Source organism: Serinus canaria, chromosome 3 (genome assembly GCF_022539315.1).
Source record: "Serinus canaria isolate serCan28SL12 chromosome 3, serCan2020, whole genome shotgun sequence".
Taxonomy (NCBI): domain Eukaryota; kingdom Metazoa; phylum Chordata; class Aves; order Passeriformes; family Fringillidae; genus Serinus; species Serinus canaria.
This window is the reverse complement of record NC_066316.1, coordinates 55,879,822-55,904,393: the sequence shown is the minus strand read 5'-3', so window position 1 is coordinate 55,904,393 and position 24,572 is coordinate 55,879,822. Positions and strand designations below refer to the sequence as shown.

The window sequence follows — 24,572 nt, the reverse complement described above, 5'->3', positions numbered from 1 at the left end:
GTAAATCTGTTTTATTAGCACAGCTGCCATTTCTAACACTTCCACTTTGCATTTATGCTGGTGAGAAGGCTTGGTGGCAAGTGTGACAGCTGCAATAGCTTCTTCCTAGAACATTGTACCTCTGAGAGCCTCCAGTCTTTTCATCCAGGACTCTGTCCTTCCCCTGTTAAAATTGTGAACATAGTTTGTCCAAGTCTCACCTATCTTTCAGACAGCATTGTAGGAATGTAAAAGTGATCTCTGGGAAAATTGATGTATGGGCCCAGCAGCAATAGTGGAATGGCTCTACTTTTTCTTGCCTTGGCTTCCGTACTCTTTCTTGCCTTGCTGTTGGGATACGTTTGTGATAGGTGAGTGGTCATCCCCAAGGAGAGTTGAGCTTTCACATTTTTATTGCCAGTAGGTTTGGTGGTCTGATAGGTGAAGATCCATAGTGTGGGAGCCACCTTTTGTGTAGGGCTGTATGAGGTGAAAGATGAAGAAATGTGTCTTTGTTCTGTAGGCTAAGCTGGTTTGCTGGTATTGGGATATTGGGAATTGTTTCTACACTTAGTGAACAAAACTAGTTGAGCAGCTGCAATTTAGACCAGGGGAAATAATTATAACCATCCTTTTATTAGTACAATGTCCATCCTTTTGTTAGTACAATGTCACTTAAGGAAATAGTTTAACTGTGTGTATAGTTTTTCTTGTTAGGAGACTCCTTTCTGTCAGAAATTTTTAGTGTAACCCAACTAACACAGTTCTTGCAGTGCAGATTAGCCATCTATTTTCTGCCTTTGGCTTAGTCTGAAATGAGCCTTTTACATGGGCCCTGCCCACTTTTAACAGGTAAAATCAAACATAACCACGTCCTCTTGGCTGGACTGACATTTTTAGGGGAGCTTGCCTATAAAGTTACAGTAATAAATGTATTTGCATGTGTTGTTTTCCTTAGGGAAAAAAGGATTCAAACTGCAGTGGTTTCCAAGTGCATTTTTAATGCCCATGCAGGTGAAGTGTTCCAGAGGAAGCAGCTCTCAATGACAGAGCTCCAGGGAGGTGTGTGTATGCATTCAGCAAGCAGAGCTGATGTGAACAGCACAGCAGAGATAGACTCTGTAACCATGAGTGCTGTCACCCCAGAAAAACAGGTCTGGAATTGAGTCATAGCTCTCAGCATTCCTTGCTGTTTTACAAATAGCTACTCTTGTGACAACTTCCCAGCAGATGTGCTAAAGAAAATCATGTGTAAGTTTTCCTTTACCTTATGTGACAGAAAAAGCACAGATAGAAGCAGTTTGCACAATTGGGATCCTTATAATGATCTAACAAGGCTCCATATGAACAATTTTTACCGTTCAGTCTTAATTTTTTTAAAAAGGTTAAAATTTCAGAGTTCTGGTATTTTAGGATTCCTCTCTGGTTTTCCTTGCATATTCTGTATTTATTGCTATTGCATCTTTTTTTTTTCCCTCAAGTGACCCTTACTGGTTAGAGTAGACCCATTTTGATGAAGACTCAAACTGTGCAAACTGTAATGATGATGGTTGTTTTCAGTTACACTAGGAGAGCATGGGGTGGGTGAGGCAGGCAAAAGATGGGTGTGTTCTCGCAAATAAGGCAGTTTTGTGTTGCTTCTGGAGCTTGAGTCTCATCCTGCCTGTGCTATAAAACTTCCCCCTGGTCAGGCCATGTGTACATGTGCACAGGCTCCCCAAGGGATCTCAGGCTTGAAGCAGAAACAGGGAGTGCAGGCAGGGAGAGTTTCCCACGTGCTGTGTGGTCGCAGAGGGCTCTAGTCCCCGGTATACTGTGCAGTGAAAGCTCAAGTTACGTTCTTGGTGAATTCAATTCCCAGCTTGGTTCTCTACGTGTAATATAGCAAGAGGATTCTCTATAGAGTTAGCTGCTAATACAAAAGCCCCTCATGCTTGGATACAGCTGCCAGTGTGTACCCCATGATAAAACAGATACAAACTTTTAAAGGTCTGTTAAGGCTTAACTGAAGCTTTTGCATTTTTTTTTAAAAACTGACTAGCCACTCAATGGAGTAAGCAGGGTTGGGGGACTGGCAAGAAGCACAGTATGACTTTATGCCTGTGATTTTATGTGCCAAGATAAACTGATTTACAGTTTCAAAAGTAACTGCGCTTCTTTTGTTTTGAGGTGTTGGTAACTCTTACAGTCCTGAGACAGAATACTTCAGATAATCAAGCCTAGACACTTTATGCTTTTAAACAGCATTTAGCAGTCCTCCAATGACTTTGTTAAAACCACTTTTACTGATGCAGTTGGTCTGCATATTTGCATTTTAGCAATTTAGTTGAAACACTGAAATATTAAATGTGAGATGAATGGGAAGTAATGTCCTTGAGTGTAAGTATTACCTCAAAGTGGGGGAGGGAGAAGCCTGAAAAATATTTGCTGGAAAAATTAGAATTAAAATGTAACCTTATTCTCTGTTATTGGAATTAAGTGGTGCTTGGTAAATTTTCCTACTGCATAAAAGATGTAATGTTCTGTTTCTCAACGACACTGTGTAAGTCAGGCTACTGATGTAGAGCAGTTCCACAGTGACAAGTCTTTGTCACCGTGCTGTTCTGACCAATTCACTTCCCTGAGCAGGGTCTGACTGTTCAGACCTTCTCAGCAGTTCAGAGAAGAGGAACTTGAGGTATTCCAAGACCTCCAGCTACAATCTGTTCTGATTCCAGTGGAGAAAGCCTCCACTTAAGAGCAGTGGCTGCTTCTTCAGAGGCACCTATGGCATTGTATTGTAATTTATGGCAAAAGGATGGGTTTGTAGTCAGATGTTTTTGCTAGGTGTGCCTGACTTTATTATTATCTCCATTATGTCTGTCTGATGTATTCAACAGGAGTCCAGTATTGCACTCAGAAATAATTCTCTCAGGTGAAGAGAGAACAGTTCGCTACTGCAACTGTAGTTGCATTGTTAGCCAGAATTTAGTCATCATGGCTTGTTAATGATGCTCCAGTAACGTTTAACAGAATCTTTAGGTTCTGTTCATTATTCAATACACTGGACTAAAGTGAATTTGAAACAAGTGATAAAACAGCAGTTGTGTACCAGTTTCTGAAAATACATTTAGAAAAAGAAGTTGCTCAGAAAAAAAATCCATTCATCCTTTCAAGAAACACTCAGTGGACTAGGAACATACTAAAAATAAAAAAGAAGAAACTTTTACCTTAGAGGATAATTAAGACATCTCACTCTATGCTAACTCACTCCTTGCAACTTACACTGATGAAAATCAGATAGCATGATAAAGTGGACAGAGAAATTCTGAGAATCTTTCTTTAGTTTACCATTTTTCTACAGGTCCTTGTGACTTCTAGAATCAACTGATTCCCCTTCTATATGAATACTAAATGTAAAAAAAGAATAAAAATAGTACTACCTCTCAATAAACGTATTCCCATTCAAGTATACAAACACCACTTTCTGATGGGATGGGACATAACCTTAAATATATCTGCCACATTTCTTAAAATCATGCCAGAACAAATGGTAATGCCATCTCCAAGCTTGGGACAGTGTTGCAGCTCTCCAAGAATGAGCTAGTAAACGTGAGAGAAAACATCTATCAGAAAGAAATACACAGAGTAGAAATTTATTCAGCATCATTTTAACTTTTAAGGGAGAAAGCCGTAGAGTCTTTCACCAAATACAGTCAGCACAGATGAGATTCATCCATGGGTTAAGCCCTCTCTAACATTATTAGTACAGTGGCTGGAATAATGTTCACAGACTGATTTGATTTTTTATTTTTTTTTTAATTTGAGCAGAAGATTTAGAGATTTATCAAGAGACACAATTTCATTATTCTCCAGAAGCATCTGATTGGAATTTTCCAAGTCTTCTCTTTTCTATGTTTTTTTCTGCTTTCTTCTTCCTGAGTTTGTTCTGTCATCAAAAAACTACCCTTGCAAGTTCAAACAGAACCTGTGGAACAGCAAACACATTGATGTGAATTTTTATTTTATTTAAAAACCATTAAACCACTTTACACTATAAATCAGATAATCTGAAAAGTAACTGTAGCTGCAATTTGAAAGTTGCAAAGAACAAACACTAATTCCTGTGTACATCACATTAATACAGTAATCTCAATTCTCAAAGCATGAAGTATAGAAATTGTACTTGTCATTATGTCCTCAATATGGAAAAAAGCCCCACCAACCTCTATGGTGATTAGTATTACTATCATCCACTCAAGGCGCAGCGCGTGCTTTTCGTTCAGGTGATTTCGCATTAGGTCTGTCAGCTCCATGCAGTGCTGGAGCTTTTCATTCATTACCTGCAAGCAATTGCAAACATCACAAATTTGGACTCCAGAAATGGAATCAGATCACTAAATAGGGAAGCATACTCTACAGAACCAGAAAGGGGTTACCACCTCTGCAAAACAGAATAGAAAATTAACGGAACAGAAAATTCTGTAAGACAACATGCACAAGCAACAGGAACTTCAGTATAAATGAACCTGTTATTTCAATGGGTTCCCCAAAAGAATATAAATTTATTTAGGCATCTACAGGTATTGAAGTGTTTCTGGGTGATACCTACTCATGAAAACAGTCATAAGCAAAAGAAGATACAGCTTTCTGGAATGCCTCAAAATTAAGTATTTATGATTTACCTCTCCTGGCTGTACCACCAGGAGAGGTAGTTTTCATGCTTCTTATTCTGGTTCAGCAGTAAATATTATGTCACCCTTCAAGAACTGATGTGAGTGATCATGTCAGTAAGAAGAATCCACTTCTCAGTTCTTCTATTTAAAGCCTTATTTAGTGGTTCAGAAAATAAACAATTCATTTATGTGAGGCAGGTTAACCTAAACCAGGTAAAGGTGCGAGTGGGCTAATAACACCTGGAAAAGGGGAGAGTGTATAATACCTTTTTATTTATTCCCTTTCTGCAAATAAAGCACATTCACAGAGCAATCTGTGACCCTGCTGAGCCAAAGACAACTGATCTGAGCGTGGAAGATTCTCACAACAATAAGACACTCACCTTAACTCTGCGATTAATGTTGAGAAACTGGCAAGTCTTGTCATAAAGCTCTTCCAGTTTTTCTCTATCCCAATAGAAGTCTGGTGTTATTAGCAGGTCTGAGCTCAGATTTATACGGTGTCTAAAAAGAATGGGTAGTACTGTAGTTCAGGCTTCCTCTTGGTGAATATAAGAGCAAATATTTACATACAGTTAAATGAAATAAGAAAATTTTCCTGTAATTCTACATAGAGTATGAAAAGAATCTCCTTTTAGAGTAAAAGTACAATTGGAGTGATTATTAAAACTGGTCACATCTCCTGAAATTTTTCTGGGAATACTCTGCTGTGAAACTCTTTTGAACATTAATGACTTTTTCCTTATGCCATCATTGCCTCCTCAACCTGTCACCTTCCTTAATTTTCAATACCTGTAGAGAGGTCCCTGACTATGCTGGTGGCTCACTGAAGCAACAATACAGAACTCCTAAATGTGACTGGTACTGCATGCTGGATATGTGTGTGCAGCACACCCCTCAGAATCAGGCAATGGTGTAAGCATCATAAAGGCTAAAAGCTAAAATCTCCTGCCTTCAATATATTGCTAACATAAACCTTTGGATACCTGGAATGTCGTTGTTGATTACTGATTACTGATCAGTCCTTCAAGTACCCCAGCGTTTGAAACAGGAATTGTTTTTTAATTTTACCTGGGAGATTTTGGTGGGATTTTTAAAATTTTTTTTTTTTTTTTGAGTGTATAATGGTCTGTATTGTCAAAGGCCAATTTCACTTGAGGGAGGAAAAAACATTAAATACAATGAGTAAGTCAAGGGAAGAACAGAACTCAAAAGACATTTACCAACTCTAGGCTGTAGTTAACAGTTCTACACCTACCCACCTTTCTCCTGGTATCCTTTACACGCTGTAAATACAGTATCTACTGTAAAGTCTAGTTTAAACACGTGTTGCTGGACTCAGGAAAGGAAAAGGTAATTTGGTAATTTTTGATATACTGCCTGCTTAATGCCTGCAGCTGAAATGCCAGTGTGAGTGGTGAGCCAGTGGGTCCCCCTATTAATGTAAATAGCACAGACTCCAGTCAAAATAAGGAATTCTCCCACCCTGTCACACCCTGCTCTATTTAGTGTGTATTCTTCTCTTTGTATACTGCACAATGTAACTTTTACATTCTGTGCAATACAATGTCTTGGGTGTAACCAAAGAAGTTACCTTAGTGCGAAGAGTTCTCCAATTTTCTGCATCACATCTGCATGAGAGAGTTTTACCTTCCTTCGTGACTTTAGAATCTGAAAAGCAGGAAGTTCTTCACTGCTTGATCAAGTAACATGTACTAGTAATTAGGAAGTCCAGAGTTTTACAGTCTGAAGTATCTTAGAATCTAAATGCATACCGTACTTACTAACATTTTAGTTTTGTTTGCTTAGTGCCTTGCTTCTCTAGCTTTCTAAGAATATCACCGTGCAACTGGTTCATCCAGGCTTCTCAATAAATCACTGAGTATGTCATCAGTAGCTACAGAAATACTGGGGCATTTTCTGTAAGTGATTTCCTGAACAAGAGATGATTTGTTCTTCCTTCCTGCTGTTTTCATTTTAAAGTATGACAGTGTTCTTTTACCTTGCCACTCCTTAGCCTTTTAATAGACTTTCTCATTATAACAATCAATGTATTACCATTTATTTCCTTCATATAAAAGTAATAAGCCAAACGTTTTCTCTTTTGAACCCTAAAAATCTCAATTTTATATACAACATTACATGGGCTTTGTACTGTAATTACGTCTCATGAAAAACTTTTAAGTAATTTGCTCAAACTCTTCATTGTGTTCAAGTCAAAGCACATTATTTTCAGCCCAAGTCAGCACACACTGTTTGGCTAGGTTTTTAAATGCTGCTTATCTTGTTACACATATATTTCACCAGTAGCAAGTGACAGTGGCACAACATAGGAAACATTATTACAATGCAGAATCACACTCCCAGCCCTTTAAAGGATGATGATTTCTTGTCCCACTACTTTGCAGGTGTTCTGAGCTTCTCTACACTGATGGTTTTATGATCAAATGTGTTCAACATTCAATTGCTTTTTCCCTATCCTCAGCTACTTATGGACTGATTTTTACAAAACACAGGAGAAAAGGAGGGGAACAAGACCTCACCTCAGGAATTGACTGGATAGATTCCACAAAGTTATCCAGTAATGATTCCCAAATAGCTAGCTTCACTGCAACACAGAGACGACAGAGCAGAAGACTGTGAGAAGTACATATGCTTTCAAGTAATTCTAACTTCAAATCTGCCAACAGGCTGCTTCAGAACATGTTGATGCTTACAGACATTATTTGCAGCAAGTTACAACTTGTACTATATCATCACTGTTCATGTACCAGTGGGCAGATCTGGGCTGGGCACGAACACAGCTCTGCACACAGAACCAGCTTCACCATGAGCGCAGCTTTCTTCTCCAAGTGATCCATTCAGATCCTGGAGAGTTTCTGCTCCAGCTCAGAAGTTGTGTGTCCAAGTGCTCTACTGGATGTATGAGCCCTCTGCAAATTACATTCCAAGGAGGCTAGAAATAAAGAGCTATGCTGGCGTCAGGCTGACTTCATGTGGCACCTTAAGAGCCTCCACTGCATTTCTAGTGTCCTGCACAGCTCTCATTCTCCATTTGTGCAGTACTGATGCACTGTGCTCCAACCACAGAGTTAGCTTGGATGGACACACCACCTGTTCCTGTTGAAGCTCAATCCAAACTTGAGCAATCTTGGTTTATAGGTGGGTGTACTGTTACTAAAGATACTAACTTCTGTTCTGTGGAAGCTTGAGTTCAGCACTGGCATTGGCAACACATATTCTGCTATGCCTCAGCTTGAACCTATAAAATATTTCTGCAAGATGACAATATAACTTGGGCCTTGTTCTTAAGTCCACAGATTCCCAGACAAGAAAGAAGTAGCAACAGATCAAAAATTAACCCCATTCAATCTGAAAAAATTATCAGGGAAGATTTAATTGTCAAAATGAACTCTTCTGTGGTAGTAATCAATAGTATCATATGGTTAGGACACCGCCAGTAAACCCAATACTGAGCATTTTGCACACTCATCTTTTGAATACAGAGGCCTAATCCAAGTCACTGACTTAAATGACTTCAAATTTAGCCCCTGAAAAAAACAACAGCCAGTAAGCATTTCGCCTGTCACCTGTTATTTGACAGAGGCTGGTTTCTGCCGTTCATAAATTTGACTAGGGACTATACTTGCATCCTTTATTTTTACTGAACATTATCTCCTGGGAATAAATCCCTTGCTCCCCTTTAGGAGGCACTACTCTTCCATACAGTGCCTTTATGAATAAGAAAACTATAGAGAACAACATGCTTTTTTTCTCCACAGCTCTTCCTTCAACAGTCAAGAACCATTTACTTACACTGCACTCCTTGATGAAATGGTGTAGCACTTCAAAAATGTGCATTCTCTTTCTCTCCTGTGTAAAGGTGCACTTCCCCAAAATACTACTGGCATCCTGGAATTTAACCTAAAGGCAGTAGAAGCAGACAGACCAGACTTCTCTTAAAGGCCTTTTTGAGGACAGCCTTACTGCTGCTGGTTCCTAACTCCCACTCCCTCCATCATTCAAGGCCTGAAGTAGACAGGTGTTATTTGCTCAAGCAGTAGGATGACTGGGGAACCTGACTTTTTCACAGTGCCTCCCACTGTCTGCTACCATAGCTAATAGGCTTGCAAAACATTATCTGTGACTCTGGTCCACATATGTTACTGATACACCTCTCCAGCTGGGAATAGCTGCCCTGTATCACTTCTTTAGCTGGCATCTAGCTTTTTCTGTCAGAGGAATGATGTCAGTGTGAATTACTCAAGATTACTGAGAGGTTTCTAATACTGAACTCTACACTCATTGTTATCCTAGGATAGTTCTCAAAGGTGGGGAACAGGATGCTCAGTAGAATGTCTATCTTTTGCAAAGCACGTTTGTTAATGTGCTTTGTTCAGCTTTAAAAAGATTTCCATTCAATAAAGCAATTCCAATTTACAGAAAACACGGTAAAAGCAGTGAAAACAAATCCTCTCAATCTGAAGCACAATCACTCTTTACACAGTTGGTCTAAACCAGATACCAAGTTTTTTCCAGCCTGTCACTGTACAAGTCCCATTTAAAATGACATTTTACAAAATCTGTAGCATAGACTACATAGTACAAACAATATTAACTTACCAGAAAGACAAAGAGCATTTGAAAAGGCAAATTTCTGCAGAACAACTTCATCACTATCCAGCTCAGAATTTAACAAGATTTGTCCTTTATGGAGCTTTGACTGACCTCTGTTAAGACAAGATTGAAGCATCTTCATTGATCGAGCTACCAGCATAGGAATATTTAAAGAATAATTGACAGTGCAAGAAAGGCTGGTTGTTTATTTAGATAAGGCACGCTATGTCTGTATGGTATCATCCCCATCCTTGCATTTTACTAATGTTCAACCTGACAATATTCACAACAAATCATTGAAAATTAGTTCCTCAGTCTAAGACAAATATTATGGCCAAATTTTCTAGGTGTACATGCAAGTGCAGCAAGCTGTGATGCTAACTGTAGCATTGCTGCATACACACAGATTATTCAGAGTAAGCAGGATGCTGGCCTCTCTCCTGCTCTTTAGCTCCTCTCTTACCTTTCTGTTTTCATTTTCCGCTGTCACTCTTATCAATCTTACTCCCTCCCCACTATGATGTTGCTTTCCCTAAAACCTCTGTTGCACAGGGGGCAAGGAGCAAAGAAAAGGGGACAAAGACTTGTTCAATTTTTCATGCCTATCTCACTATGAAACACTCAGAAGCAAAATGGAGCATGTCAAGAATTGCAAATTACACAACTAAATAGTACATGCAGTTTTCAAATGGTCAGGAAAAACCAAACAGCTGTCTCCTTATCAAGTTACTTTAAATAAGCTGAGCATCATTAATTCAGTTCCTATTAAAAGTGTCCTGTCTAGGGGTTGCTTTTGGGTGCTGTTGGGAAATTACAGGTAATATATATAATCATTTTCATGGTGAAATATTTCTGTGGAGATAATTTTTTTTCCATGATGAAAAAACATTATTTAACAAGGAAAGATAACTTGCCAGGTTTATCATTACATAATAATCAAGCTGTAACTTTCCTACTAAATGAAGTATATGCAGAAATGACATCTTTGTATATGAATCTCAAGGACATGGTGAAAGCTTATAGAGAGCATCCTCTTCAAAATCAAACTCGTCTCAATAATGCTTATTAGTTTTTATGCTGTGACATACATAGTTTCTGTTTGGGATTGCTGAAGAGTTGTGTGGGCAGGGAGTTTCTAATTTACAAGATCTATCACATAAGCAAATCACAAAGGCCACTACTTGCAAGTTTACCAAGACAGAAACATTTATCTACTCAGATTTATATATTTTTTTTCCTTTATTTTACTCTTTTTGAAAAAAAGTAAGGACAAGTATATTTTTACTGGCTGAATTACTTTTGCTTGAATTTGCTTTAGGTGTCTGTTAGCTTTTATATACAGACTACCTGAAGATACTTACTCTCCTATTCTATAGTTCAGCTCTTCATTCTCCCAATGGACCAGTGCAACTTCGTATGGCTGAATTTCATGCTGCTCTAGCACTCGCATGATATTCTTCATCTAAGAAGGAGACAGTGGCAGCAATAGTTACCATGCAGCAAATCATCACTCTGCAAAGAACTTGCATAGGGCAGGCTGATGAATGCAACCTTCATGCTGAAGTTATTTACCTAACAATGAAGAGGTGCACTAAATAATGAAGTTATTATTAACATAGTTTACTTCTGAAACTAGTTGTGGTTTGAGAAGAAGAATTTGTAGCTATAAACAACTACAAGGAATCTGGGAAAACTGAAATGTCATTTTATACTGCACACATGGAACACAGTAAGGATTAACCACAGCAGCAGTAAGGGCAACATGGATGTATTCAGTATTATGACAATGAGCTGTACTAGATTTTGGCAGATATCTGAGTGTGGGAATGAATCTTTAGGAGAAGTACATTAAGTGGTTGTTTCTGATAAAATTACTAGTTTGCTGCTCAATCAGTAGTCTTGTTTCAACTACCAGAGGTCAGTTATAGTACAGAAACCCTTTAGCACTACAAAAATCTGGAAAAATTGTTTCAGCTGCCACATTCATCCCTGTAAGTAGTTAAATGTGCAATTTTACTTGCAGAAGTAATCTCACTGCTCCTTTATTATCCAGCACACTAAAACCTGATGCAGGAAGAAACAGCCCTTTTCTCTCACAAAACTTTCTCCTCTTGACATCTGACTTAGGATCTCTCATCCTTGTTCCTTTCTGTATGCTACAAGGCTCCCCTCAAAAAAATCATCTGCAATTAGAGCAAATTCTGAACTAAAAAAAGCACTCATCTATGAGTTTTTAAAAGGTATTTAGCTACACAACAGCCAATGAAAAACCAAACCACAAAACTTCTGATGCCTAACTTCTGGTGCCTAAATTCTTTAGAGTTCAATCTTCTACTAAGTCATACTTAAAAGTACTCTCTTTTTACAATAAAAGCTCATAGTCCATCTTTTAGCACAAAACTGTACCTTATCAATTTTTCATAAAACATATTTTCCAGGTAGAGTACTCTAAAAAATCTGCTGGATCACCTGCAAGAGGGATTTTCTTTGCACTGCTAGCTTTCTTCATTGATTTCAAGAATTTTGGTGATACTATCTATGTAACACAGTAACATTTTTCACTGAATAAAACCCCCTCAACTGTACAGCTGAAACAGCTCCTTTCATAATCCTGAATTCAATATTAGCATGACTAAGACTTGCCATACAATTCAAGTCTTGTGATAAAAAAGGGTATGAAAACATAGGAAGCATCTGCTCTGAGGCCAGTCACCTCAGCAAAACAGCAGTGTCCAGGGACAGTTCAGCAGTGCAAACCTCACGCTGCTTCTAGGCCCAGCCTAATTTTATAGAAGGGACTAGCTGTGACACAGTAAAATTAATTAGAAGAGATGTTCTGGAGTCACTAGCTGCAAACTCCTGCTATTACGGGCACTTACGTCACACAGTTTCCTTTTAAAAAAACCTCAGAGCTGGTTTTTCTTTTTGCCCTTGCTATTTTGGTAAGGAAGCTGCTGTGCAAGCTTCCTACTCTGGTATTTGAAATTGCTATTTTGTATTTTAAATTTCTTTTTGTGATCAGTCTGTATTTGTTACTTCTATTAAATGCCTGTTAATTTAAAATGGTTTTTTTTTCTCCTACTACTCCTGATTTTGGGGTACTTTTGTCCATTTGCAGTGACACTCTACATTCTGTTTTACTGAATTACTTTCAGTTTCTTTTCTACAGACCAGTCTGGGGTTTTTCTCCTTTCATTTCAGTTCATTAAAGCATGTCCATAAAAATACTTCCTGTATTTGAGCAAATCTTGCAGTTAAGGCTTCGACTATGATTTCAATAAACAGGAAGAGGCATTTTCCTCCTCTTTTACAAATAAAGCTAGCAAGGGACCAACTACTGATACTAGTATTGACCAGGAAAACAAGGTATCAAATTCTCAAAGGTATTTAAGCTTGTACAATAAAAAGAGAATTTTCAGAGTACTTTGGTGGGCTAAGGTGTTCAACTCAAATATCATCAGGGGTTAAAGCAGCTGGTCTTCAGTAATATTTGTGAATCAGTAGTGTAGTTACAGCCATAGCATTTAAACACGCAAGGGAGAACTGGTATCTTTTTGTAGGACACCTGATACACTGACACCCCCCAAAAAAGACAGGAAATCAGGAATATTCCAGTTCTGAAACAGAAGAACTGAACTTGAATCCAGAAACTGTTCACATCTGAAACAATTGCTCTGTGTTTTCATTTACCCCAATGAAAATCCTCCTGTGAACTTCTATGCATCTCAGTATCATCTATTTAATACACCATTTAATTTTTCATAGTCTGTCTACAGATAAGGTCAATACTTTTTGTATCAAGAATCCAGTTTAACCACAGTAATAAAAATACATTTAAAACATGAAATAACTATAAATGTATTCATTAGAATAGATATGCTTCTGGCATACCCTTCTAGATCAGCAAAGATCACCAAAAATATAATATGTCAGCAACATATTTAATAATTATACCAATCATAAAAAACTTCCTTCAGGAAAATTGCTGGCTGGTAAAAACACAGAACAGTATTTATAAGTTGCTTATAATTTTTTTTTTCTTTCAAAGTTGTACAAACATAAGTCTTTAATAACTGACTTATAATGGAATAGAACGGAATAACCCTTTTCTTCTAACATATTTTCTGTTGCATTAGTGCTTTCCAAACAATCATTCACAGGTAGATTTTTCTGATCCACTTTTTCAGTGTGTAGAACTGCAAGAATATTCTTTTTGTCAGTCTCACTAAATTAAGGTTTCAGATTTTTGTCTTAAGTAGATGAATTTCAAAGGTGATGTAGCAGCAGCCCACATACCTGAGGGCAGTAGCAGGCAAGAACCTGCACTCATTGGAGAATAATCAATCAGTTTTTTCCTTCACAGAAAGATCAATCTCCCAGACAAACCTCTAGCATGCTAAGCTTTGTGAGACTGACAAAACACCTGCTTATGCAGTTTTAACCAAGTTTCACTTTACTTACACTTTTCTCTTCCACATTCCAAAATACAACAGCCCCTTCCCTGTGAATTCAAGGAAAAACTGAGTGTAATCATACTGTTTTAAATGTATTTTAATGGAATACTCAAATCGTACAGTGGCAATTTTTGTCATTGTGAATCAAGAAACTTAAAACTATCTTTACAGAAATTACATACTAGTTGCTTTTCAACCATATTTCAATGAAAAACCATGAGAAGGTGTTTTTCAATCATTTAAGTAATTCTGATTTTTTTTTAAAATCATTCTGACTGGACAGTTATTCCTTGAGTTTCATGAGGTAATATGATGCAAGATCTAGCAAGCTGCACTACTTCCTTCACACCATTACTATTAATGACATAATATTTTGAGCAAAATTTATTGCTTACCTGAAGAAAAAAATCATGCCGGGGTCATCTTCTTTTGCAGATTTCTCAGTACTGACCACCAAAACATTTGCAGCATCTGGTTTGAAATAAGTAAAAAAATTAGAATATTTAGTCAATCTTCTAAACATGACAGCTGATGGCTGTAAGCATGTAATTCAACAGTTGCATACTAACACATCAGCCAGTTCCACATTTTATTTTTCTGATTGAAATGTTTGCCAGGGACCAACAACAATATCAAACTACACTGCTTCTCTGAACTAGAGAACACATTCTAGACTGACTGGGACTCTGCTGAGAACCTCACCAGAATCTTCAGCTAATGAAAGACAGTAGCCTTGAAAAACAAAAGACTTGGGAGAAAACTGATGCAGACATTGTAAATAACCAGAACACAGAAATGGACATACAATGTGAGAGAACTGTGGAAGTTCTGCACAGTTGCAGAGAAATTAGCAGTCAAATCTGCTTGCCTGGAAGCTCTTCATTTCTACACACTAAAGGATTAATCTGCACTCAAATTGTGCTGACTTTGCTTTGCCAGTCAGAAACTTGAAAGAGTGTACCCCCAAGACAGGAGAGCCTACACCTGCATTTCCCTGCACATCAGAAATGTGCTTTCGAAACAAATCTTCCACCCACTCTCCCTTACCACACTTCTGATGTGTACTGCACAACAGTACATAAAATGTGAGGGCTTTTGCATTAAATTAAAATGAAAGAGAAGCTCAAAAAAATGCTCCTGTGGTACTCCAACCACTAAATGGGGCATTTGTTAAAAAGAATTAGACCAGAGCTAGTCCAAGCAGAATATCTCCAAACTTACAAAATGCGGTTGCTGGGTTCTCAAAACTGGGGTTTGATTCTCCTACATTCTTCTCCACTGTGCCACTCACTAATATAGAAGTCCTGATGTGGTTTCAAACCAGCATGACTTGTTTTATTGCAGCACTAGTGGAAGCTATACCAGGAAAGCCCACTACTTCTGTTTCAAGTGAGACTTCACAAAGATTTTGCAGGGCCTAACAGCTAAGCCTTAAAAATTTAAATGTCTTTTCAGGAAAATCACAAGTCAAGTGATGGAGTATCAAAGTTGTTACTTCTGCTTGTGTACAAATTCCACCTTCTGTTTTATTGCTCAGGCCATAGAGGGCAGGTAGACTGAGGCAGCAGAGAGACATGATCAGTACCAGATACACTTTTGCTATTGTCTGAACTGGGACCACATGGCTGGACTGAACGAGCCCTTTCTTCCACTTGCTAGTCAGGTTCAGAAACACATAACTGGATGAATAACTAGAGAAATTTTAGATGTGAAGTTTGAGTTCATCGTGGAAGTAACACTTGTCTACATTTTCTCATTTGCCTTTTCAAATACCAGCCATATCTTTATTTATCCACTTCAGCAAAAACACACACAATTGAAGAGAATTTGGTCTACTTTAAGTGGAGGTGCAGGATCTGCCTCTAAAATGGTTTTAAAGAGGTCAAAACCAATAATAATTCTTTGGAGAAACACTACAAAGCAACAAATTCACACTGTAACTGCTGTTTTAGATTTCTATGCAGAAATATTTTTAAAAATTATTTTTCCAAATTCAGTGTTTGGCTTGGTAACCAATCACTGCTACATGCACATGCCAACCATCACAACACTTCAGATCTGCTGGCACAATCCAATATCCTTTCATCATTACTTCCTCCAAACCTTTGATAAACAGTACTCATGAGTCAAAAACACCATGAAGAAATAAAAGGAATTGGCAAAACTGACACTCCCAGGGTAATATAACATCAACAGTAACATTTAATTCACAGTCATGCTGGGGGTTGTACAAAGTTTCTATCTCAAAGCTGTGAAACCAGGGTTAGTTTTAATACAAAGAAACTACAGAGGAACATGAAGCCTATATTCTAGTGGGTATTGTCTTTCATGTTCATCTTTCTGAACAAGACAATCATTAGTAAGTCTTGTGCTTGAAAGAGACCCACTGGAGTATTACTGCACTTAAATTATTATTTGAGAGGCAGACAGGCTTCTGATAACCCCTTCTGAAATGCCCATGAACTGCCAGTGCTTCTCCTAGCTTCATATAGTCTGTTCTTTCAAACGAAGAAGAAAAGGTATTCTACTACTGACATATGAAAATCACAGCTGTTCCAGGGCATAAGGTTCCTTAAGCTATAATAAGATCAATTTGTTTTTCTTTTGTAGTATACTGTAGCTATTTCCAAGCCATACTTTCCCAGGTCTGCAGAAATATTTTATAGAGAAAACAGAATCAATTATTTTGCTGAAGCCTACCAAAGTGTATCATTCAGCAATTGCTAGGATATACTTGGTCCAATAATGAAGAAGTATCAACAGCACTCTCTTTACTAGAACTATACACTTATGTGTCTATCTTTTCTATTTCACTTAGTCAGCAAGATTCTCTCTTGCATGCATTCCTCTCCATCTCTGATTTTTTTTTAATTTATTAATAGAAATCTAGGTACAGAAAGAAGATACAACACTTTGAACTACAGAACTGTTTTCACAGCTGATGTACTGCACTACCTCACTACTGAAAGATTTATTAAAATACAACATTCAAAAACTAACACTCGGTTAGTGAATTTCTGTAGAAATACTCTGTATCAGTCAACTTCCAATGTTATTTCTCATGCATGCATGTAATTTTTCTATACTTCTAATGTAATTGTAATGTTGGGAAAAATTATCAAGAGAGTAAGAGCAAGAGCTACTCACACTGCTATTCTGGAAGGTTTTGTTGTGGGGACTTTTAGGCAAATAGAATCTTTAAGCAAAGCAATAATTTTACAGGCCGTATGATATATTCCAGGATATTCTCAGAATAAGAATATATAAAGTTACAAAAATTATATCCCTCACCCATTTTATTTCCCCAGATATAACATTGCATTTAATACGTTTCAAAAATCTACCTCTAGGCAAACTTGTTATTTCAACATATCCATGTGAAGTCAGGTCATGACACAGATTGCCAAGATGATATTCATCTGCTGTTGCAAAGGCTGTGCACTGCATCAGATTCTGTGCCAAAGGAACAGAGATTTGAGTTAGGGCAATGCTGAAGCAAGATGGTAATAAGACAACTGTTTGCTTCAAATTTATTAAGAGAGTGACAATTTTCATTTATGCACTGTTCTGTGGTATCATTGCCTTGATTTCTACCTGGTGTACATATACTAACCAAGAGTACTTGCTCCTTGTTAAGTGGGACAGCAAATCACACACTGAGAACAAGTCAGGTGGCATGAGTGAAGTCACAACAAAAAACTCTATGACAGAGCCTCAAAGACAACCCTTCTTCCCTGAAAGCCAATCAAATACTTGAATAGTAGAGCTGCACTTGCTGCTGCTCTCCCATCCCAAGGCTTATGACATACTTGGCTGACCACTGAAACCAGAGGCAGGACACCCTTGATAGAATTAAAACACCATGTTTTAAAGAGAAACTGAGTTTGACTACCCCAGTGTGTTTATCAAGCAGAAGCTCCAAACACAAACATCGTGTTCTGTCATGCACCAAGCTACTGCCAGGGCTGAGCCACTGCAGCACAGAAAGTCACCGGCCTTCTGGGCCAGCTGCAGGTGCTGCACATCTACAGCGTCCCTCCCCACCGCGAGCTGCATCCTGCATTAACAGCAGGTCTCCCCTGACACCACAGTGGGACAGTACACATGGCCAGCTTGTCCCAATATCCCACAATCTTAAACAACTAAAATGTCATAATCAAAGAAGTAAATGGAAAAATGATCCTGACTTGTAAGGAGATGTGAGATTTTCTTGATTAATCAAACAAGTCACAATAAACTGATTTGCAAATTCTACTACTCATCTGAACTGTATTTCTTTGTTCTGATACCATTTACGACCTAAAAAATTGTTTTTCAGTACAATGTAGTGGAAAACATCCAGAAAGCAATGTCTCACTGTGGATCAGTCACTTCCCAGCATTTTGTATCTAATACAAATGGGGATGTAACTAACAACAAATGACCAAAAGAACTGTGCTCATCTGCAGGCATTTAGGTCCACAATACACTTCAACCTAAAATCCAAGTTACATTCTTGAAGCACTCATACACTGTCAGAATAGCAAGGCTTCAAGAGGGGCTCTGCTCCCTGGGGGGGCCTGTCACCAGTCATTAGAATCACCACCTCACATTTGAACTCTTCTTTTTTAATATCAACATTCTACTATCACATCCAAAGCTTTGCTTACACATAATCTTAATTCAGCAACCACTAGCAGAAATTAAGCTTTCAAAGTAATTATAATATTCAGAGAGCAATTTTGTAGGCATATTCCCACAGCTGTGCTAAAATCTTGAATTAACAGTGGAACAGAACTCTGCTTTCAGTTCCCTTGAAGTATCAAGTTTCATTATCACAATTTCAACTGCATAAATCCATTCTCAATCGCTAAATCACCAGTGCCAATTATACCTCTGAATCTGAAGATTCTTCCAAAAAGCTCCTTTTATGGTAAGTACACATGTTCTGCCATGAAACTCTTCTGTCAAGAGTTAAGGGAGCAAATTCTCATCTTGTAGTTAGTATACAATCTGAAAACCTCTATCTTCATTTAAAGGCACTGCAGGATTGACTTACTGTCTTACAGCTGCAATTTTAGTTTCAATGGCTACATTTCTTATTTAGTTACAACCAGAGGTTTTCCACTATTTCAGGCACTACACGCCTGAAATAGCATTTTGGATATGAACTACTTTCAGGTTCGGGGATTTTTTTTTTACAATGTACTGTTTCACTCACATATTTACAAGAATCTTGTTTGATAGAGGACATTCAGCTTAGGCATAATTTTTGATTAAGACACCTAAAATATGTGTCCATGGGTGCTGGTGGAGACACAGACAAAAAAATCTGCTCTAATCAGTGACTCGGTTAATCCTAAAATAGATGTGTTAAATGGCTGATCAACCTTAATGCCACGTTTTCTACTACATCACTTTCACCTGCAAACTTCAAAAACCCCAGAATACAGCACCTGTACTAGTGCTAGAAAGGAACTTGAGCTACTCACCCCCTTCTCCTTTCTGCCTACGGCATTACTGAGATTGTATTCAGAGCAGCACACAGGATGGCTGCTCCTAAGGACAGCTACGTATACTGACAACTCATTTTCTGTATCATCATGCCCCCAACCAAAAACTGTACAGGCTCATGGAATCATAACTCTCCTTAGTCCATCTCTTCCACTTTTAGCGTATAAAAAATTTTAAGAAAGAAAACCTATAGGATGAACTTTAGTCCTCGTATCACCACAGGAATCAATCTTTATCTAAAGTGTAGTAAATACTTTGTCTATGTCTGAGTTTCAAACTATTTCTATGCTAGATGGCTGTAGCATTAAGAGTTAGCTCAGAGGCTTTTCCTGCCCTCAGATTGTACCAGGTTATCCAAGTAATGGTACCACTCACTGATGGACTGACTAAACCACTTAACTGCTTCCAAGGAAATCCTCTATCTATCCTGAAAAACTGGCTGTACAACAATTTACCACTGCTGGTGCCCTGCACTCTGCCTGTAAAACACATGAAGACCGGTGCTGCAGAGGATGGGAAGGATCTCATTCACCAAGTGCTCTGCAAAAGAAAGGTGTCAGCTGTCAGGCCCTCCCATAGGGAAAACACCACAGATCCTCAGGTTCTTGAACTGAGAACCTCAGGAATGGGCCTGCAACCGCTGTCTCCAGAGGCAGGAGAAAATGGGAAGGAGATGTCCCTAGGCAATGGCCTTGGTGCCAGGGCTTGCTACACTAGAGGTAATTTCTGGCCCAGCATTTTGTCACGCAAAAGCCTCCTCAGGAAGTGTATTATTATTATTTCAGTGCATCAGACAGTATTTTCTCCATTTCTTCACAGCAGAAAAAGTTAAAATTGGCACTGCATATTACTTGCACATATATATGAAAATGTCAAACAAAGAAACTGTTTGCATTCTATGCTGTCATTTAAAAGTCTCAAAAATGTTGTCACTTCACCCAAAACAAAGAAGAATCAAACTATGAATGTAATGTTATACCATGACTAAAAAGCTGGAATCATTACATAGTGTTCCAGGACTAATATTTTTCACTTTCCTCTTTCAAAGCAACATGAAAATATTAGTGGGAACTAAATTATTTATAACTACCTCTTTGTATTACACTATGGCATGCACCTGCTTATCACACAAAATACTCATCATAAGCTTAGATATGAGAAGGCAAACACTAAAACTTTTCTCTGCTCACATTCAGTAGATCATGTAACAGTTATATTTTGCAACGTGGAAACTATTTCTAAAGACACAGTGCTTGTTTTAGTCTCACCTATCATACTATTTTACTAACAATACTCTGAAACCCAGTTGTTTTAGCCTGATGAGAACAGTAACACATCTGACACCAGGATTCACCATGGGAATCCTATATTCAAGTTTACTTAAGGCCTGGCTTGGCTAAGAGCTATCTTAAGGAAGTATTTCTACAAATATGCACTGTTCTTCCTCATCGTAGCTCACTGTATCTTAAACAGAGTGTTGCTGCATTTCCTCTGTAGACCTCAGAGTCTGATAACCAAGCTGCTATTTCTACACATGGAATGATCTTTCTCAGGTAACACTAGCTACACTTGCACATTCATTACCCATCTGAAACTTAATCTGAATATAAGCTTTATACTATTTACTTTTGCTTTTATTTCTGTTCAAGCGAAACCTTAAAACTGGGTAGATCTGGATAAGCAAGGAGATGTAGAGAAAGTTAAATTATTCTGACAGCTAGACTTTGTTTCTCAGTAGAAAATGTCATTCGAAAGCACTGGTCAAAACTATTTTTAATGCATTTCACCTATTCACTTTATAATAACCACTCATCTTCCTTCCACTTTTGCTAACACATTGCAAGTAAACTTCAATTTTACCTTCAAAATACCAGACATGCCAATTTCTATCAAGCTTGCTTCTCTCTGCAAAGCTCCAACACCAGTGTAAGTAATGAAGTCCTTCTCACCAAATAATTACGTTAATTTCCTTAAAATGTTCATCTAAACCCAAATCTGAATGGAAATTAAACTGATGCACCCCCTTAATGTCACATAGACTGTAAATGTTATACTTCACCTCCATGTCTGAGAGTGGCAGGTTCGTTCTGGATGGCTGCTTGGTCCTCGGTGCCTTTGGTGGCCTCTTAACTGGCTGGTTACTGGCTTTGGAGACAGTTTTACCAGCTGATACAACTGCATAAAATCTTGATGATGTGTTCCTAAGCTTTTTGATCCACTCTGTATTGAGCCTGTAGTTTTCCATCATTGTCACTCCCAAACGTCTCCAGGAAAAAAAACCCTCCCCACTCTGATAATAAACATTTCTTTCCAAAGTGGACAGAAATCCTTGGAGAAAATGCTGATTCCTGACTTGCACACATTGACTTGTCAACCAAGGGAAGGTAGGTTTCAGTGCATACAAATCCCAAGACTTTGCTGTTCTGTGAGTTGCTCTTTCAACTTCATTATCCAGCTTTAATAGTAGACATCCAGTTTTGTTAAAGCTTTGGCATTGGCATATTGTTGTTAAAGCGTGGAAAGATCTCATCTGAACGTGCAGAAGTTTCAGTCTCATTTCCTCCCTCTGAACTGTATTTAAAACAAACAAACAAAACCATCCATCAACATTTCAGAAAGAAATAATACTATTTCCCTCTTATATAACAGGTGGTCCATATTACTCTTGCATATGTTAGAACTCCTCAGCACATGACATTGGTGGGAATAAAAAGATTTTTCTGATCCTAGGAAAACACTCCAAGATCAAAACACATCTGTGTGCTTGCAACAAGTAGTGAAAAAATAGACCTGGTTGCTGTGTCAATATGCAAGAGGGCATCTTTTCCTTTGGCTGCTCGTTCTGTACAGCAGCCTGCACTTTCAGTAACTGCACTGCTTGTGAGCAAGCAAGCACACACGTTAAAGAGAACATCAGACACTGTGAATCACTGTGATATATAATAAAACCAATTAGATTACTACGTGGTTGTATGGGAATGTCACCTGCAGAACACACACGCTGCTCAGCCTCAGCTCCAGCTGCTGTGCCATGAACAGCCGAGCACAGATCCAGCCCCAGCCATCTGTCCTGACCACAGGACAGAGAATGGAGCCGACTCACAGCCTTACACCCGCCAGTACATCCTGGTGCTACAGGGACCACCAGGCCTGCCTGCAGAGCCATCCTGCAGCCTGAAATACAACAGTGTCCTTATGCTGGCAGCTCAGACTAAGAGCAACCCTTCTATATTTGCACTACATTGTGTGAGCTAATAAAATAAAAATATTCAGAGACTCAATACTGCAGTGGATGTGTTTCATTTGCTGAAAAAACTCAGTGACAAGTCCCTGCTTTTCCTAAGAACATTTCCCTTATGACAAAAATCCATCCTCAGCAAGTTATAACAAAAAGTCATTAAGGTGCCTAGCTCAAAAAACGGCCAATTTTAGAGTATTTTTCAAAAACTGAAGGAGGAACTTAATATTAAAACTACATTTACCACAGTAGTCCGAAAAAACATTTTATTTAAAGAGCAAAATGCGTGCTATGGAACAAGCCTTCCATCCTGACAAGGATACCTAGACAAACGGATATAGGGTTTAACTTGGTATTTTTACATGCACTTCACTTGTACCTTTTTGCCCAATTTAGAAGCCTGTTATTGGAATACTCACTGAGATAAAATATTATTTTATTTTAATTTGTTTTTATTTTAATTTTGTTCTGTATTTTAAAAGCCACACTGTCCAGGACAAGGCATATTTACCTTTTTTGCCCGATACCTCCTGCATAAAAAAAGAGCTGAGAGAAACTCAGCAACTGCAACTCAGGTGGTGGAGAGCAGGGGCAAGGGGTAAAATCTCCAGCAGTATGTGGTAAGTGGCAGAAAGAGATTTAAAATTGTTTTGTTGGCATTCCTAGCCAACAAAACCTCATCCCGGATCAATAATGCCAGCAATGATTTTTCAACTGTACAGGCTTACAGTAAGTTGCAAGGAAAGAGATCATATAGACCGAATTCCATCGAGGGGCCTGAGCGTCAGACCTGCGGCACCAGAGGCACCAAGCCAGAAGGAGCAGAACGCAGCAATCCAAGAAGAAAGCGGGACGAAGGGCGACCACAACAGGGCAGGAGGCGCCACAGCCGAGCAGCAGGCACGGAACTCGGATTTATTTTCCAATGTCTCTTCAGCACACGGCACACTTTAGCCACGCCCGCTGCCTCCCCGGCAGGGAGGCCCGGCTTGCTGCAGCACAGCCACAGACATAGACGGACAGGGCGGGCCCGCTCCGCCGGCGGGCTGACCGGACCGGTACAGACCGGCCCGCGAGCTCCGCCCGGCCCACGCAGTCCGGACGCCTCCAGACTCCCCTCGGGGCTCGCCAGCCCTGGATGCCGGGGACACTCCGCCCCTTCCCGGCCCCCCGTGCGCTGCCGTCCTTTGCCCCAAGGCAAACAGCGCCCGCACCGCCCCCGGCAGCGCCCCTGCGGCAAGCGCAGGGGAAGGGAGCCAGGGCTCCGTTCGTATTGGCTGCCTGCCTGGGGGGGCGGACACAGCGGGGAGCAAGCTGACCAATCGGAAGGCGAGGCCGCCCCGCCCGCGCAAGGCCGCCGGGGCAGACCCCGCACCGCGGGACTCACGGGCGCCCCTGGCGGGCGCGGAAGGCAGCGCCGCCAGCCCACGGGGGGCCGAGCCCCCCCACCCCCGGCCCGCGGCCTCCGCTGCCGCTGCGTCACCGCCGAGCAGCGACACCTGAACACGGGGGGTGGCGGAACGGCCGCCCGGCAGCCGCCGGCTCCGGCCGCCACAGAGGCATCCTGGGGTGGGAAGAGGCACGGGGCTGGGAATCGCCCCTCACACCCACAGACGGGATTCACGTTCGCCCCAAAACTGCGCCCCCCTCGCGAGGAACGTCCTCCGTCCTCGTCCAGCCGCGGCAGGACCGGAGCTGGCGGGAATGGCGGGCGAAGCCGCCTCGGCTCGCCCACACCCCTCCCGCGGCCGCTGCGGCAGGCCTCGCCGCCCCAGGAATTGTCCCAGGAGGGGCTGCGCCCCGCTCCCCTGCCGCAGTGCGGGCTGCGCCGCAGCTCCGGCCGACGCGCGAGGCCGCCAAGGGCACCCGCTGCGCCGCCGGCCCGGCCCCCCTTCCCCTCCCTTCCCCCGCCCCGCGCGCGCGCCCGCCGCCGCCGCCGCGGCGGGAGGGGCGAGGCGGTTCCCGCCGCCGCCGCGCGCCAGCACTGACCTGGGGGAGGGGGCGCGTCGCTCTCCGCCGCGCGAGCCGCGGCCCCGCCCACCGACCGCCGGGCTCCGCCAGGGCGCGCGGGCCGACACGCCCCGCCCGTCCGTCGCCGCGCGGCGGGGCGCGGCCCGCACGCCAATAACGTCCGGC

General features: G+C 40.4%; 1 protein-coding gene across 4 annotated transcripts; it reads right to left on the bottom strand.

Moving 5' to 3' along the window:
* Positions 1-3,598: 3,598 nt before the first annotated feature.
* RMND1 (required for meiotic nuclear division 1 homolog) lies at positions 3,599-24,553 on the bottom strand. 4 transcript variants are annotated; one of them, XM_050971862.1, is made up of 12 exons: positions 23,227-23,380; positions 21,258-21,769; positions 17,050-17,158; positions 14,101-14,176; positions 13,713-13,752; positions 10,613-10,713; positions 9,258-9,364; positions 7,178-7,242; positions 6,229-6,305; positions 5,018-5,138; positions 4,185-4,301; positions 3,599-3,946 (listed from the first exon to the last, which is right to left on the bottom strand). In XM_050971862.1, exons 2-12 carry the CDS (start codon positions 21,753-21,755, stop codon positions 3,914-3,916), a joined length of 1,344 nt encoding a protein of 447 aa, XP_050827819.1. In that variant the 5' UTR covers positions 21,756-21,769; positions 23,227-23,380; the 3' UTR covers positions 3,599-3,913. The 4 variants fall into 4 exon arrangements, with proteins under 4 accessions (XP_050827819.1, XP_050827822.1, XP_050827820.1 ...); XM_050971865.1 differs by lacking the exons at positions 21,258-21,769; positions 23,227-23,380 and adding an exon at positions 24,426-24,553; XM_050971863.1 differs by lacking the exons at positions 10,613-10,713; positions 13,713-13,752.
* Between the last annotated feature and the right edge of the window lie 19 nt (positions 24,554-24,572).